At 40.5% G+C, this 18,625-nt stretch overlaps 1 protein-coding gene across 12 annotated transcripts in view; it reads left to right on the top strand.

The window, feature by feature from the left end:
- Positions 1–18,625, top strand: part of MED12L (mediator complex subunit 12L) — a 321,530-nt gene that overhangs the window by 234,133 nt on the left and 68,772 nt on the right. For 8 of the 12 annotated variants that reach the window (XM_078854410.1, XM_078854404.1, XM_078854409.1 and 5 more), the window contains 7 exons: positions 1,292–1,519; positions 6,193–6,334; positions 7,283–7,403; positions 8,301–8,402; positions 9,767–9,880; positions 14,302–14,498; positions 15,136–15,342. In XM_078854410.1, the coding sequence (XP_078710536.1) occupies positions 1,292–1,519; positions 6,193–6,334; positions 7,283–7,403; positions 8,301–8,402; positions 9,767–9,880; positions 14,302–14,498; positions 15,136–15,342 (1,111 nt within the window). The remainder of the gene's footprint in view (positions 1–1,291; positions 1,520–6,192; positions 6,335–7,282; positions 7,404–8,300; positions 8,403–9,766; positions 9,881–14,301; positions 14,499–15,135; positions 15,343–18,625) is intronic. The other 4 variants (XM_073359680.1, XM_078854411.1, XM_073359677.1 and 1 more) reach the window with 1 other exon arrangement.

The raw sequence follows: 18,625 nt of genomic DNA, 5'->3' as shown, positions 1-18,625 counted from the left end.
TTAGATCAGTGCAACCCCTGTGTAGACTTTAATTGATTTGAGTGTTTTATGTCATCAGATTCAGATTACACTAAATTGACATAAGAAACTCTTAAATTGATTTCTGAATTTAGTAAAATTTACTCGTGTAAATAAGGCCTTAAATATGGAGTCACATGTTAATATCCCAGCCTAGACTTTCTCTTTCTTTTGTGTTTATTGTTAATGTCATAAAAACATGACATTCTCATATCCTCTTTTATTTTTTGATTCTGTCAGCCAAGAAATCATAGATGATATCCAGTTCACTGTGTCAATAATTAAAAAGTTATTGTCAAATATGTAGTCTTTTTAAGGTGTTGAGGTTTTATATTTTAAAAAGAATTTAGGTAGGATCTTGATATTTCTTGGCACTTAATTAACCCCTCACCCCCATGCATGTTCCAGTTCATTCAGTATGTCGTGAAATGTAAAGGAGGAATAGCAGTCTTCTGAAGCAGCATCAGCATATGTTTACAAGGCATGTTGTACTACATGAAATCCTTGCCAAAAACGGTGAATGCTTTCTGATACATCTGCTGCTCAGGCTTTGAATAAACATATCACAAAGCTGGTATGGGAACTTGTCAGTTTATATTAATTGCAGGAAAACTTTAGTCAAATGGGCTGTGTGCTACCTGGGTTTGTCAGACTCTCTGTAAAAACACCACAGCTTTCTGAAACAGTGTACAGAAGAGTAATCCAAATAGGGTGAATTTGCTTGTGTGCATGGGCGACATGTGAACCGCTGGCTGGAGGAGGCTAGCTCATAGCCCTGCTCCTTCTGCCAGAGGCCCCGCCCCTTCCACCTCCTCACCCCCAGAGCCCAGAGGCCCCCCTACTGCTGCTGCTGGCCCCCACCTCAGGCTAGTGCCCCCAGCCCCGGAGTTTCCCAAGCCTTCTCCCGCAGCCCCGGAGTGCTGGGAGGGTGGGCGGTGTGGCCCCAGCCCCAGAGTGTTGGGAGCACCAACCCACAGGGAGACTGGAGCCAGGCCAAGCTGGAAGCAGGAGGGTATCTGGGGGCGGAGCATGCGCGAGGCCACGCCTCACTGTTTGCTGAAGCACAGCCTCCCCCAGCCTATGATACCCGCCACCCATGCTTGTGTGCTCCAGTGCCTTCTAGAGAAATATATATTTTCTGGGATTTAACAATATATCTACTAGCTCTGCGAGTAGTAGTTGGTAACCATTTTGTTTTAATCTGCATAAATATTTCAACAACCCAGGAGAAGTGAATAATAATTTTGTGTCTCCTTCTGTTTTTAACCCTTAGTAGCGCCTGTTCAAAGGTAAAGCAAACCATATACAGCAACGTACAGCCCTCAAACTCCAACTTGTTATGGGATCCAGAGTTCATGTTGGATTTTATCGAGAATCCCTCTGCTCACAGCATCAACTACTCAATGCTAGGCAAGATCCTCAATGACAATGCAGCCAATCGCTACAGCTTTGTCTGTAATGCACTAATGAATGTATGTATGGGGCACCAAGATGCAGGAAGGTAAGAGAAATTGATTCAGAAATAGAACTATGGAAGTAGTTGAAATTGCTGTTAGTGGTGGAGTGAAATGAAGTATCTGAGATATTATTAGAGCTGGCTGGGGCTGTTTATGTGCATGTTTTCCTTCCTTCCTTCTTTTTTGGCTCCCTTTGTATCTTTTGGTATTTTCTTCATTTACAGATTTCCTCTGTCTCACCGCTTCGATATTGCACTGTTTTTTTGAGTGGGTTTCCGTTCACCTAGACTGCATCAGACTGGTTTGCATAACATTACAAGGATTGATAACAAATGGCATACTGCAGGTGTAGGCTTACATGATTCTGACATCTCAGAATCTCAGCTATCTCAGCACAATCATCATCACACCCTGATAGTATCCTCATTGTCAAGGAATGTTCAGTACCAGATCAATTCCTTCCCCAGATGAACTATATTATTAATTAATTGAATTATGGAACTCCTAGCCACAGGATGCTGTTGAGGCCAAGTACTTAATAAGTTTAAAAGAGGCATTGGACATTTAAATGGATAACAAGAACATCCAGATTTGTTATAGCTAATTCATTAAAGAAGAATTTTGGAAAAGAAATAAAATCTCATGCGTCAGCGTTTAAACCATTCTCTAACTATTAGGATTAGGATGACACCTGCATGTGGGTCACATTATCCCACAGCTGCCTGCTCTGGGGCTTCTTGTACCTTCTCTGAAGCATCTAGTGCTGGCTGATGTTGAGACAGGATACTAGTCTGGCATTTCCTATGTTCCATGGTATCTGGTCTCTAAATGGAAAGTACCTGTGGCAACTGAGAAGAAAATAGACTGACGTTCCTGTCAGCTCAGACTTTCAAGATAATGACTAGTTCTTGAACAGAAGGCTTTAAGGGACTATCAAAGTGGTTCCCAGCCTTTTCTGGTGATGCATCCTTGCAATAGGCTGGATAATGATAGGGACCTTTTCCTTTTCTCTCCTGGCACTTCGCCACCATCTTTTTCTTTGTCCGGTTTCTCTCTCTTGTCTGTTTCTGCCTCTGTTTTTACCTTCTCTCTCTCTCTCTCTCTCTCTCCCCTCCCCGGCTAGGTCTTTGCTACGAGCTGGGGTGTGATTCCCCTGCTTGTGTACACATACTCATGTTCGCTCTCATCCCACTAGTGTGCATATGAATAACAGCGTACCTGCAGCAGCACGGGTAGCAGCGGCAGAGGCATGGCTCAGCCATGCTGAGTAAAAACCTTTCTGAAACCGATGGGCACGTATTCTGCACTGCCATGCTACTGTGGCCACACTACTATTTATACTTAGGCTAGCTCAATGAGAGCTAGCCCGAATACGTGTACACAAGCAGGAGAATCTCACCTCAGCTCGTAATGCAGATATGGCTTCTTTCTCTTTTTAATTGTTCAGCTACCGTAGGGATCAATGTGAGAGCAAAAAAGAAAGGCAGGTGGCTTTCAAAGAACCTTCTCTGTATTACCCATAGCCACAGTTGTGTATTTGCGTTGGAAGAGCAGATCCTATACCATGCACCTTTTCAACCTCCTGCACACAGACGTCATCCTCTGTGTGCCCTGCCCTTTATGCCCCACCTGAGAGTCTGGATCCTCCAGGTGACAAAACATTGAAGGACTGCTATTGAAAGATCACTGTTACAGTGATCATTTCAGCATCCACAAAGGACACACTAAACTCAAATTACATTATTAAAAGAAGAAGAGTTGCCAAAAGTGTTAGATTTTGTGGGACAAAACACTGGTTTTTCCCATCTCATTAAAATTATCCTTTGACGCTCCAAATTTGGTCCTAGGATTTTCACTCCAAATCAAGCATACCTCTTCTAGGACAGAACTGAAAGATCTTCTATGTGATGATTCCCTTTACTGTTGTCCTTTATGACAAACAATAATTGTCTCCTTTATCCTTGCATTTTGGTATGGCGTTGAAGAGTTCTTCAGTGTTTGGACCTCATTTAGAGATCAGCTTTCTCATAAAGATTAGTTTTTTCTTCTCACCATTACTTCCTTTTCTTAGGATCTCTAACAATAGGCAAATGTTAAAACTATTCCTTCCATCCAAAAATAGCATTGGATTTCCTTGTTGGACTTGTTTTTCTTAATTATCTGTTCTGCAAACCCCATAATGCAGGTAGAGAAGAGCCTGAATTTTACATCTGGATTTCAACCCCAGTTCCCTCAAAATCAGAATGGTTGAGATATGGAGTTCTGGTTTGACTCCTATTAAGAACACTTAATCAAGAATTCAGTCAGAATTCAAGGGCAGATGATAAACTTTCCATGTTCAAGGTTGTTCAGATTTAATTCTGACCCTTATCTAATTCAGACATTGAAAACTGTCATCCTCAAGGTCTGAGACTCTATAACAGGGTTAGCCATATCATAATGAGTGAATTTAAGTAGTATCTTGGATTTTGGAATCATTATGAAATACAATGTGCAATATCTATTCTTCTAACTTCTTATAGATATCTTTTCATCAGTCTTTCTCTTCGTCCTCCTTCGCTTTGGTAAAGCTACTGAAAAGTCACTGATGGATTAAGGAAGAGAGAGGGAATTATCAGCTACGCTTCATAGCAGGAATCTTTTTTCCCTTTCTGAGTGACACTCATGTAGTAGATCATTCCTTCCCTTCTTCCCTAAAGAGCATATTGATATTTTGTCATTTTACCCTCCAAAACTCAGTCTGAGGCAGTCTAGGCAACTGAGGGAGTATTGGCAATGTGGAGTGGAGGAAAGGGAATGATTCATTAAGTCAATGAGAAGGAACACCCCAAGGTTACCAAGGGAGTTTCACTCTGGAAGGGAAAAAGGAACCTGGCCCAGGGTGGGTAACCCACATTTCTTCTTTCTTAACCAGTCAACATGGCTCTTAACATTGCACTGAATCACAATTAATTTAATCTATAGGTAATCCACAAAGTGACAATGACACACTTGATTTTGTGTCACCTTCTTGCTCCTAAATCAGGAGACTTATTCTAGCTACATTGCAGTGAGGCATGGTTTTCCTTACAGTTGATAGCTGGCAGAATGTCCATGGTGGCCTAGGATCTGTGCAAGATATGGTGGTTTCCTAATTTAGCTTTTGTTACAATATGGTCCATTTCTGAGGGAATGATTTGGCACCTTGAACAAAGCTGGAGCTCTTCTCCCCATGCCACCACTGCAGGAGTGTCAGCTTGTGTCACCTGGAAGGGGGAGCAGAGCACGTGTCACTATGGGGTGGAGCCAGGAAGGGTTGTATCCCTAAATTCACCTTTCATGGTTGGCCAGCAGGTGGGGGAAGGTGATTGAAGCATGTTGGGGGAGACAACTGATAAAGGAGGTGTGATTTACCAGGGTACAATCCAGATTAGTGAGTAGCTGTGTCACCCCTGCCCTCTAACCTGTGGTGCCCTTTACAATGCTTTGCTGCTGTAGCCTCCACTGTGGACTGCTATTAACAGCCTCCAGCATACAAGTTTCTCCCAGCTGTGTCTGCATGTGTGCTACAGCCAGCCAGCCAGCCACACCTTGACTCTGACCAGCCTTGATTATACAGCAGGATGACCCCAAAACAGAAAACCCCACCCCCAGTTTTCTGTTTCCCCCCATATATGTATGTCCTGTACTGCCCAGCTGTCTCCTGGATAGTACACATTTATGTGAAGTCTGTTATATTTTAAATAGAAATAACAAATGGAGTTTCCGAAACACATAACTTCAAACACGCTGGATTAGATAAAACAATAAAACAAGTTTAGAGAGAGAGATTTTAAGTGAATACAAGTAATGAGGCATAAAAGTCAGAAATGTTTACAAGAAAATAAAGTTAAAATGCTACTGGTGCCCAACTTAACAAACTATATCAGATTCAAGAAAATTTCTCACCATATGCTTTCAGCAGTCTTACTGACCAAATCCTCTAGGTCAGGACCCCTTCTCCCAGGGATTCTTCTCTCTACGAAGGCTTCTTCTGTTGCTTCAGGTGCAGCAAACTGATGGGCAGGGAGAGAGGAGGGGTGCCTTGGGGTGTTTGTCCCTCCTTTTTCTAGTGTCAGTCTCCCTCTTGAAAAGCATTTCCAGCTGAGATTCACGAGGCCGAGTCTATGTGGAAGGGTATTCCCTGATGTGTTTTTCTATCTGTTTTTCTCTGTTTAAACTTCCTTTGTCTCTCATACCTAGCTGATTACTCTGCTTAATGCTTAAACGCAAATTAAACAGAGCTCACGTTCCTTTCTTTGAGATGGATCTCAGTTTGGAATATGTGTTAATAACACCATATAGTAGAATATTATAACTTCACATACAATGTAGCTACACATATTTTATCAGGACAGTACTGACCAGCAAATGATAAGTTTTCAAATGATACCTTAAAAGTCCTAACTTGAACCAAGATTATTACAACAGGGTGTGGGGTGTAAACATGGGTACATTCTGTCATAGGAGGATCTCTACAAAATGCAGTGCCTTGTGCAACAGCACATTAGACTCATGCCAGTCACTGGGGACAATGCATGTACCAAACGTTGTAGTTAGCAAGAATAGGTCTCCACAACTGGAGAGACCTAGATGAAATCTGAAATATAGATCTGGACATAAACTTTTATTTATCTCCAAAATATTTATTGCTAATGAGCGTTTTTCTTCTGTTAACTTGTTTTTTCTTGTCTTCTAGAATTAATGATATAGCTAACCTTTGCGCAGAGTTGACAGCATGCTGCACAGTGCTAAGTTCGGAATGGTTAGGGGTTCTAAAGGCTCTTTGCTGTTCTTCAAACCATGTCTGGGGTTTTAATGATCTGCTTTGCAGTGTGGATGTAAGTTGAATGTATCTTGAAATATAAGTACCAGTTAAACATATTTATCTTAAGTTGCCTCTAGAAGACCCATCACATAGTATCTAAACACTATATATTGTGGAACAGGGTTTTAGAACTGTATCTGTTTATCTTTTCAAAGCATCTTCTGAAACTCCTGAATTATGTTTTCTGCATTTTCATTGTTTCATTCAAAATGAAATATAGACTACATACAGAGTTGTGTTTTTACTCAAATACATTTTTTTCTCATTTCACTACTGTAGTGTAGTGCTATAGGTTATGGGAGGTACCTTGTGAAAGAGATAGGCAGATATCTATATGCATAGCTTCCTTCTCAATCACTGTTTCCATGAATTGAACAGTCCCACTCTTAAATAGCATGCCTCTGGGCTGGCACTTAGTCATAAGGGTGTAATACACTTCATTGATCCTAACTCAGCTGCTGTAAATTGTCAGAGCTCCATGGAAGCCAGTGGGGTTATGACAGTTACCATCAGTGGAGGACCTGGCTTGATATATTTATCCTAGTACTTTAAAAGATTGGTTTATTCTTTGACCATGCATGTTAAAGGATGGCTGTGTAAATCTAGAATTTTTCTTGCTGTGTGCTAGCAGCTGAGGATTGAATATGTGTGCCACTAATTTCTATTTAAAGGTTACATCTGTTCCATCTTTTATAAATCAATTTTTGTCTCCTCTTCATTTAATTAAAATTTAATGTATGAAGAAAAAAACAGTACGTTTTGTAATTAACTTAAATCAATAGACGTTTGCTATTGAAAATATTTGGGAGGTGCATTAAAAAGTGGAGGAATCTGCTTATTTGTGATAATTTTACTCTTCATTAGTAAGCCAAGTTCGCTTTTATATCTTGGTCATTAATCACAGCAATGAAGATTTGTGTATCATAACGTGAAAGCATTCCAGTGTTGTTTTTCTTTCAAGGTGAGTGACCTCTCATTCCATGATTCACTGGCCACTTTCATTGCTATTCTGATAGCCCGGCAATGTTTTTCTCTGGAGGATGTAGTTCAGCATGTTGCACTTCCCTCTCTCCTTGCAGCAGGTAAGAAAATATCAATATCAATCTAGACACATTGTGATGTTTTGTTTTTAAAAACTTTTTTCTTTCTGTTGATTGCACAAATTTACAACTCATTCTGAAACCACTTTCTGATGCAGAATGCTACTGCAGTATGTGACGGCCAGGATACTCTCTCTATACGTTGTAACAGACTGGTCCCATAAGTAGTATTAATGTCAGGGCGAATCAAAGAATCTGTGTTTGATAAATGATATAAAGGTCATATAAAATGCATTCTACTTCTTTGACAACACCATCCTTCTCCCTATTATCTAGGTCCCCTATCTCCATATGACATATGACTTCTTTGTGTCTTGCACACAACACATCCAGATAATTGCCAAAGCGTGTTAGTTCTTTCACAACATTTCAAAAATCTAACCCTTCCTTCCAGCCCTCACAACTTAAAATTCTCATCTATATCTTGGTTACCTCGAGCCTCAACTACTGATATCACTTTCTCTTGCTCCCTTCTAGTCCATTCAGAGTTGAGTAGGTACATTCTTCTGCCTTGCCCACTGATCAGACCATAACACAAAATGTTTGGAATCCCTCCACTAGCTCTTTCTCACCTTCTGTTTCACTTCTGTGATGATCCTTGCTTTAAATGCTCTGCACAGTTTCACCCAGATCTTCATTTCTGCTCTCATTTGACCACTTCTCCCCTTGCTTTTTCCTCCAACAATTAGTTCTGCTTAATTAACCTCCCTTCTTCCAAAAACCTACAAATGCTGACTCCCATCAAATAAAATGCTCTAGTTGCATTTGAAATAGGTTCTGTCTTACAGAATTATTTCTGTGGATCTTCCAGTGAATTCTGTATATGATTTCTAAGCTCCTTGAGAGAGGTGCCTTGTGTCAATGTCCCATTTTCCATAGCCTGTGGGGACCCAGATGCTGAACCTGGAGCGAGAATGACATGCCGTCTTCTGCTTCATCTCTTTAGAACACCCCAGCTCTACCTGTTACCCCAAGCAACGGGTAAGTTGACAGGCTTTATGTTCTTTTCATTTTAGAAAATGAAGTGAATTCTGAAACTTCTGCATAGGCCTCCTGCATCATACTTTCATTACTTTTTTCCACACTTGGGTTTGAAAATTGTAGGCAATATTAGATAAAAGGGGCAGAGGCCAAACAGTCATTGGTATGGAAGTAATCAGACCATTTCAGTGAATAAAATTCTGCCATGGAATATAATGTTCTCTGAGAAGCTGAACAATGATTGTCTTTGCATTTTTTATTTTCATTTTTTAAACTGTGGATGTGCAGTCAAAAGATTCTTGCATACTGAAGTATAGTTAAGCAGCACATACTTCTGATTTATCTGGAAAAATAGGGCCTTTAAACCAAATGGTTATGCAGATGAAGCAATTTCACTGCTGAACTCAATGGATTATGGATACCTGAGCATTAAAATGTTATCCTGTCAATGTAGAACTCCAGCCTTTGTCATAGTAAGTTTAACAAAAGTTCAGTTTAAATATAACAGCTGTGTATAGTTCTGGTGAAGACAACTAAACTGGGAGAAATCTTTTACTGCTACACTGCTCTTGCCTCTTTCAAATTCTGAAGATATGTATCTTCAAGAACAATTATTTTGTTTTTGACTGTATCATGTACAATCTTATGAGATCCTAACACAGACTTTCTTAAAACATATGCATAAGTGGATATAGCAAATCTTATATGTTCAACCGCCATTTTCTCATTTCTTGACTTTGGGCCTGGTCCTCCTCCTGCTGAAGTGTGGAAAAATATCCAATAACTTCAGTGGTGCAGAATCAGCCTGAACTATATATACATCAAGAAATTTGTATTAAATATACTTTGTTAGATTTATATAATAACTTTGTTGTGGAAGAGGATGAGGGGGAAAAATTCATAAACCTCTATAGCTGAAACCAAAATAGACTTTCCTTTCCTTGATAACTTACCAGTTTAAATTATTGAATTTTATGTTTGAGACACTTCTTTAAGGCTCTTGATTAAAGGCAGGATCAGAACCGTATTTTCCTAGATTTAAATGACTGTAGCTAGTTTTGTTGTTAGCATGCTACTACTTACCCCCATTCATTTTAATTAACTACAGCTGGGTCTACAGCTTCAAGCAAAACAGCATTTTACCTCATCAATTAGTTGTTGATGCATTGTAGAAAAGTTCTTGTATAAAGAAGTCTGTGCTGGTAAAGAATAACAGTGAGCTGTAGCTCACGAAAGCTCATGCTCAAATAAATTGGTTAGTCTGTAAGATGCCACAAGTCCTCCTTTTCTTTTTGCGAATGCACACTAACACGGCTGTTACTCTGAAACCTGAGTATTACATATATCTCTTTCTCTGCTCTTAGGGAAGTCATTCCCAGGCATTCGCTCTTCTTGTGACCGCCACCTTCTGACTGCTGCTCACAACAGCATTGAAGTGGGAGCTGTGTTTGCAGTCTTAAAAGCAATTTTGATGCTTGGTAAGATTATTCAGAGGTGTGTGTGTGTGTGTGTGTATGAAGATCTTCAGTTTAACACTTGGCTAAAAAAGGAATCGGTTTTATTCATTTTCTTGAGAATGCTTCTGTGATTGGGGATCCTTAGTTATTAAAGTACCTGACTGAAGACAAATTTGGATTCTTCCTGTGCTTCCTTGACACCAATGAGTAGCTTTCCCCCCACAGGTCAAGAGACAGAAGTTTTCTCTGGTGAGTCAGCCCCAGACTTACGTGACTTTAAGCAGATGTGACTCTTGCGCACACTTCCTGTCAGAAAGTCACAGTAAATTTTAACTTGACCTCGTCTAAACATGTTTTAAGACATTTCTAAGGGGAGTGTCCTGAATCCAACTCTTAAGCTTCACTTATTCCCGTGTTTGGACTTAGAAGTAAATCCTAATGCCTGAAATTGAATTTCTGAAGTCTTGAAAGAACCATTGTTAAACAATCCTTCCACAGCAGAGCACTCACTAACGCTCCACTTGTGTCAGTTCTTAAGCCTAAGGCCAGCTGTACACTAGAATCACTTTGCTGGTAGAGCTATAATGGTAGCGTGTAACATCAAAGTACTTCCAGTGGGGATGCAGCATATTCCAACAAACTGTGCTTTTGCCATCATACCTTATTCCAGCCCTCCTGAGCAAACAAGCTATACTGGCAAAAATTCAGGCGACATTATACTTTGAGCTATTGCTGACACAACATAGTTAAACTGACAAAAGTGTATCCTAAGTGGAGATTTATAAAGTACGGGCTGGTCTACGCTCCAAAGTTTTGCTATACTGTATACTATGCTAAAAGTATACCTATGCTGGTTTAAAAAAAAATCACACCCTAAATGACATAGCTATACCATTATAACTTCTCTAGTATACACCTACATTTGGGGTGGATTGAAGTGGAGTTAAAATCATACTTGTGGCTAACATCCGTACTTTATTGCTGTTTGCAGTGATTGGATTAGAATTCTTATTTTCCTGCATTGCTGAGGTTTGAATAAATGACTAGTGCACGGGTTACATTATGCATTGCAATGCAAACTCTGTATTTGCAATGCAATTCAGTGCAAACTCTCTTACAGGAGCTTGTGTCAGTTAAAGGCTATATGGTACAGAGATCTAGAATACCCATTTCTCTAGCACCGTCCCACCTCACCTCACCTTAATAATAATCAAAATATAATATTTTAGAAGATGAAATATTGATGTTTTTAAAAATCCCTTCTCACATTTCAAATGAATTTCTTAAAAATTGCACTTAATTTATTGAGAAAAGCCTCAGGTATGCTATACCTAATGGAGTTAATGCTTAATAAGTAATTAATTTGGGGAGCAGAAATCAGTTTTAGAAAATTTAATCTCTCCCCAAAGTGAAAGACATAGTTGTATAGTGAACTGCAGTAGGAGTATATTCAAGGTAGTCTTTTCACAAACCTTACTGCAATGTTGTGGTTTCAGTTCAGAAAAGTAGAATTTTTTTAGCTTCCTTCTGTACAATAAATAACTCGTAACATCTGCGTAACTAGGTCTCCCTTGTTTAGGCTGACCAGACAGCAAGTATGAAAAATCGAGACAGAGGGGTAGGAGGTAAATAGGCGCCTGTATAAGACAAATCCCCAAATATCGGGGCTGTCCCTATAAAATTGGGACATCTGGTCATCCTACCCTTGTTGGTATGTGATTTGCAGTTGCAAATACCAAGCTTGATAACCATAACACCATGTAGATGGTTATGGTGTGCAAGAAAGGCAGATTCGGGCTCATATGTCATTATTATCCATTCACATACATTTTGTCCTATTTTATGTCATTCGGTCTGTTTTTTAGACCCGTTTTGTTTGTTTTTTTTCTGTTTTATGGTTATTGTTGAAGCACTGTAGATTGGACTATAGTGGCATTACCAGAGTTGGGCCCAAGCCCTGCAGGTCAGATGCGATATTCCATTTCTGACTAATATCTATTAATTATAATGTGCCAGATCCTCAGATCATTAGTCAGGCAAACTCCTATTGACTTCCATGGCCGGGGGTTGGCTTAGAAGAACTGAGTAAATACTGTATAAATATCTCATGCTTAGGGCCCTGTATGTTTTAACTTATTAATTCCTTTAATTGTTGGTTTAGTTCTGGGTTATGTTAGTTTTGGGGGATTTTTTTTTTTTACAAGATTTCAGTTTTCCGAGATATTCTTTTCTTATTTTCTTGCTTTCAGTCCATTTGGAAATATGTTTGCCATGGCATTGATCTTTTCTAATCAAAATTAATAAAGAGTTATTTTTTTAAAATGTTGCTATGGTTTGTTAAACAAGTAAGAATTTTAGAAATGTGTGTAGAGGGATTTTCTGCTACATATCAACACTACCTGTGCCTTCCATGCTCAGAAGAGAGGGGCTGGATGTAGAAACTCTGTTTATAACTATTTCTCATAAGAAGTCATAACTGTAGTACTTGATTAGTGGCAAGTCTCCCTTCTTACCATAAATGTTAGTTCCAAATCTTGCAACTGACTGCCTGGGTAGGGCTCCACATGAGTGTGGAAATATATTGGCTTCAGTAGCCCTGCACATGGGTGCAGGGATCCCACTGTGCAGAGTTAGTTGAAGAATCAGCTTCTCATCAAGCTCAGTCAGTCAAATACACTGATATATCAGCAGGTAGTGATCTATTTTATACATAAGAAGGCAGTGTTCAGTTACAAGCCAGTCTATCATAATGTGTCCTCTAATTTTGATGAGTAAAAAGTACAGGTGGTTTTAATCCTGTTAAGGAGAGATTCAGGGTACTGCTTATTGGAGAATAACATCGACGTGATACAAACTGTGAGGATTTCATATGATGAAATAGATCTTGAGATAAGGACATTTTTCCACTGGTGCAGCTTCCCACTGGTAATGGTGGGAGAACAAGCATTGTACACAGGTCACCAGCAGCTGCTGACATTTTAAGCATTGCGTTGTGCAGACTTGCTCTGAGCAAGTGTAGACACGATTGTGGTAAAAATGCCAGTGCTGCTTATAACTCTGTCTACATCAGCAGTTTCTTAGTTACCATCACTGGTATTGCTGTGGCAGTGGCAGCAATGGTATAAGATTTTAACAAAAAAATCCCATTGTAGAGACAGCCAAAAAGCAAAATTTGGTGTCTCTGTTTTAAAGGACTTGAGCTGGAATAGCAGAGAGACTTTTAACCATCAAGGACAACAGGAAGATGGGCAGATGCTTGGATGACCATTTAAATGGCGATTGACTTGATGGGGATGTTTTAATGGAATATTGGTTCATGTGGCTGTATCAAGGTGTTTTAACTGGCTGAATCGTCCGGACTTCCTGTGCCATATTAGTTATTGAGATTGTCATTAGATCAAATTGTGGTGCTTGATAAGTGCTGGAGAGAGCATATGGCTAACCAGTTAAGGTCCACAAGAGTTTTCTGCTAAATGCTTGAATGGGTATGTTGTCCCACTAACTTACATATCACCTGGAAACATAACTATTTTCCTACATAATGCATGATCTCAGACGGTCCCACAACAGTTGTGAAATTATATTTAACATTCGGGGCTTATTTCTCACTGTTAAAAATAGTAGTTGCATCTTGCATTGTGAGAGAGCGCTTTGATGTAAGATTTCAAACTCTTCAAAGGTTGTTAGTTGCCATTTCAACATAGGGCATTATGCAAATATTTATTTCTGCTTCTTGCCCAAACAATCTTACTTTGCTTAGTCTGTCCCCTTTCCCACTGCCAAAATTAAATATTGAGGTTAAGTTTGTGCAGTTGTGCTGATGATTTGCAGAAAGGATGGGTTATTCAGTGTTTGCCCTTTCTGACAGGGCTCCCTCAGCATGCATTGCCCTTTTCCATTCCCAGGAAAATAAATCTCTCTTGTCAAGAAGTTCATAGTAAGGTGGGCTAAGGTGACCACCAGTCAAAACTTGTCTCTTGATCTATCGAGAGTTAATAAATCAGAGTAAGAGAGAAGACTTGGAAAAAAGGGACACCTAAAAGGATGAGTAACCCAACTTTTCCTTATTTTACAGCCAAATCAAGTCTGTGTGCCCATGAGTACTCGTTACTGGGGTACGAGGGGTAGGGTAGGAAGGATGTAGTCTCTTTCTTGGTTTGGTTTGTGTAACTTTTTCAAGTTCAGAAAAAGTAAATTTCATTTTAATGAAAAATATATGAAGCAAAATAAGGAAGTAACATTTTCAAAAATTGTACTTTTCTAATATCCAGTTTTTATTTGTGTTGCCTGCTGTCTAATTTGGCTGTGCACATACTTCATTTCTGCATTGTTTCTCAGCTAGGACATTCCTTCGAATGCTTCCTTAACTGACTGTGCAAATTCAAAATCTCAAGACTTCAATAAGATTTTCACTTTTGTACTCCTGTGCTTCTGCTGTGTAGGTGATGCTGAAATTGGCAGCAGCGGTGTTAACTCTTTGAAGAATGAGGACTTCACTATGAGAGGTTTATTAGATGACCTTAATGATGATGAAATTTGGGGTGCCTCTCACACACTGAAATGTGGAAAAGCTATTTCCATAGAAACTGCTAGTCTAAGTGAATATGCTAGATATGTGCTAAGAACTATTTGCCAGCAGGTAATTTGTAAAACTGTGTTTCCTAGCTTTTCTTTATAGACAACATTATTTTTGTCAAAAATCTGTCATGTAAGAGGCTTTAATATGTTTGAATGCAAAACAGACTTTGAGGATGTACTATACGTCTTTTTCTTATGGTATTTGAATCTGAGTTCTCCCTTGTAGTTGCTTGGCTTTGACCAGAGGTCATTTAAAAGTCAGTGGAGCTAAAATGGGGGTGAATTTGGCCTATAGTCTTCAGTATGTTCCAGTCTTTTAAATTAACACTATTTTTCCCAGTTGAACCTCAAACACCCTGCCCTTTTGGTGGCTGGTATAGCAGGCCTTACCTGAGAAATGCCAGTGATGTTCCATGAATTAGCTGGTAAAAAATGCTCATGCAACTTGTGGATATCATTTGGTAGAATCAGTTAATTATCAATCTGCTTTTAGTGTTTTTAAGGAAACAAATTCTGGAAAACAGTTGAAAGTGTACTGTACTTTTAAGGGTTATAAATTACTGAATGAAGGTGAAATTTCAAGTATCATATAGACTTATGTGGAACTGGTTTTCAGTTTGTGAATATCTGCATGTGGAAAATGTGTTTTGTGTGCATTGCATATGTGAAAAATAAGTGTTATATTGACATCGATCCAGCTGTTTGATTACTTTCAGGAATGGGTGGGAGAGCACTGCTTGAAAGAGCCTGAGAGGTTATGCACGGACAAAGATCTTATATTGGATCCTGTTCTTTCAAACAAGCAAGCACAGAAACTACTGCAGCTTATCTGTTACCCTCATGGTATTAAAGAATGCACAGAGGGTGACAACGCTCAAAGGCAACACATCAAGCGCATACTTCAGGTAATAAAATGTAAAATTATTCCAAATTACTTCTGTAAGATATTAACTCGTGAAGTCTCATTCAGCAGCACCATCAATTCAATGCAGATGTCTTTCAATTCCCAATATTACCAACCCCCAAAGTTCAAAAGTAATTACTCAGACCCCCTCCCCTCCAATCATGAGATGATTTTTTTTTTGTCAATGCATTTTGGGCCTGTCTTTTGCCCACCCCAGCCCCCATGAGAAACAATTAGTGTTGCCAATGCCAGTTCTCCCAGATCTGAGTATGATGATTTTGTCCCCTTGCTGCGGGGAGCTCTTGATAACTGGCTGTTCAATGCTTCCAACTTCTCTTCAGAATTTTAATTAATTAGTGTTTTGCCCACCTCCAGCCCCAACATCTGCCTGTACAGCAACTTCCATCTCTGCTCCTCATGTAACTCCTTGGGTTCTTGATCCCTCCTCCCAGGCCTGGGCAGGTGCTGCAATTGGGTTCTCTTATGCCTCTTCCTAGACCTGGGAGTGGGGCAGCTCCAGGGGTTCTTCACCCCCTTCTCTCTTTTCCCCAGCCTTGGGGCCAGGCAACTTCAGGGCCTCTTCACACACACCCCTTTCCCTTTCTAGGTGTTGCAGGAAGGAGGAGGAGAAAGGAGACTTGACCCATTATTCTCAGGAGAAGAGAGGGGAGGAGGGAACAGAACCACTCTGAGATACTGGGCTCTATCTGCTCCTTTCTCCCAGCTCCTATGGAGAGGAGCTGGGGCTCTTCCTGCTTCCTGCAGCAGCCCTGATTAGCTGTACTTCTCCAAGAGTGAGGGAAGTGGAAATAGCGGCCAATCAGAGGGGATTTCCTTTCCAGGTAGGGCTGAAATTCATGCAAGGGCTGGAGCTTCTTCTGTCATCGTGACTCAGGCTCCAGCCGCAACCAAAAGCAGAAGAGCTGACAACCCTGAGTTCCCTTTCTCCCTGTTTTTTGTAGTTGATAGATATTTCCTGTCAAGTACTTTTATTGACCAGCAAAAGTTTCTATTCAAGCGTACTTTCCAAAATCAAATCCACGTTTGTCCATTTATGTATTTCATCCTCTGTTAGAAGCACAAAGTATATTGGCTGGAGTTTCGAGATCTAGTCCATGTCTAGTCTAGGAGTGTTTGACCATTATAATAATACGAGTATGCTATACAGGCAGAGAGCTCCTGGTGTGGGTGTACCTATTACCAGCAAAACTGCATTTGACAGCAGTATAGTAAAACTATGCCTAACAAGTGAAACCTAACTATATCAGTAAAAACACAGTTTTGCTGCATCTACACTACAGACTTCTGCTTTCACAGCTGTCTGTCAGGTATCACGCTACTTCACTGACCAGCACACCATGCCAGCAGACGTCTGTAGTTTAGACATAGCCATCCTCTGATTACCATAGTTTTTATCCTTTATCCCTTTTATCCCTAGTTTTTATTTTAACATATTGTATCCTACTTCAAAGCAGCAAGATAGAAAGTTTAACATAAAGCTTCTTACTGGCCCTAGAAAAACATGAGGCATTTTAGAGTAAAAATTCTTAATCTGTCTTTAACCCATCCAACTGGATCAAAATTTGTAGCTCAAAACCATGTAGTATGTAACATCACTATCCAATGAGATACTTATAATGCAAAGCTGTGGCTTTGAATTTCTTTGCTTTTGTAAGTTTGTTACACTCAGCGACTTTTGAAGTGTAGATTTTAAGAATGGGAACTAATAATTTTAACAGGTATTAAAAATTTATTAAAGTGCAGTGGATCTGTGAAATCTACAGCAGCACGCAACTTTGACAAATGTTTTCAAATAAGTAAGAGACTTGAGATGAAAAGAGTTTACAGAAATAGTAAGCAGCCTTTTAAGATATTTAGATATCTTGGAGAGGTCAGAAAAGAGAGAGAAAATCTGTTCTGAAGACTCACTATCACAAAACTAACTCTGAATCTCTTTCAATCAGTTCAGTCTCCTTCCTCTTTTCTGCTCCTGCTGTCACTAATGGCATTCAGAAATTTGGATGATTTAGATCAGTGGTTTTCAAACTTTTTTTCTGGGGACCCAGTTGAAGAAAACTGTTGATGCCCACGATCCAACGGAGCTGGGGATAAGGGGCTTGGGCTGTGGGAGGGGCTCTGGGTGGGGCGGGGGGCTCTGGGCTGGGGCAGGGGGTTGGGGTGCAGGAGGGGGTCATAGAATATCATAGAATATCAGGGTTGGAAGGGACCCCAGAAGGTCAGCTAGTCCAACCCCCAGGGCTCTGGGCTGGGTGTGGGGCCAGGGATGTGGGGTTTGGGGTGCAGGAAGGGGTTCTGGATTGTGGGGGCTCAGGGCTGGAGCAGGGGTTTAGGGTGCAGGATTGGGGTGCGGATGTACCTCTGGCAGCTCCCGGTCAGCAGCGCAGCTAGGGTGCAGAGGCAGGCTTCCTGCCTGTTCTGGCACTGTGGACCGTGCTGCGCCTGAAGCAGCCAGCAGCAGGTCTGGCTCCTAGGTGGAGGCATGCAAGCAGTTAGGGTTCCTGGCCAATGGGAGGAGCCAGTGCTCAGGGTGGGGGCAGTGCATGGAGCCCAGTGGCCCCCCTGCCTTGAAGCCAGACCTGCTGCTGGCCACGTCCGGGGTGCAGCGTGATGTCGGAACAGGTAGGCACTAGCCTGCCTTAGCTGGGCAGCACTGCTGACAGGACTTTCAATGGCCCGGTCGGTGGTGCTGACCGGAGTGACCCAATGCCTTACGTGCCGCAACCCATTACTGGGTCAGGACCTGAACTTTTACAAATGCTGATTTAGATGATAAAGTATTACATAAAAAATAAGAATGACCCTACTGGGTCAGATCAAAGATCCATCTAGCCCAGTATCCTGTCTTCCGACAGTGGCCAATGCTAGGTTCCTCAGAGGGAATGAACATAACAGTTAATCATCAAGTGATCCATCTCCCGTCACTCATTCCCAGCTTCTGGCAAACAGAGGCTAGGAACACCATTCCTGCCCATCCTGGCTAATATCCATTGATGGACCTATCCTCCATGAATTTATCTAGTTCTTTTTTTTGAAAGCTGTTATGGTCTTGGTCTTCACAACATCCTCTAGCAAGGAGTTCCACAGGTTGACTTGTGTGAAAAAATACTTCCTTTTATTTGTTTTAAACCTGCTGCCTATTAATTTCATTTGGTGACCCCTAGTTCTTATATTATGAGAAGTAGTAAACAACACTTCCTTATCTACTTTCTCTATCCCAGTCATGATTTTATAGACCTCAATCATATCTCCCCTTAGTCATCTCT

Source organism: Lepidochelys kempii, chromosome 9, assembly GCF_965140285.1.
Source record: "Lepidochelys kempii isolate rLepKem1 chromosome 9, rLepKem1.hap1, whole genome shotgun sequence".
NCBI lineage: Eukaryota > Metazoa > Chordata > Testudines > Cheloniidae > Lepidochelys > Lepidochelys kempii.
The sequence above is the reverse complement of the archived record's forward strand: the minus strand, read 5'-3'. Positions and strand labels throughout refer to the sequence as shown.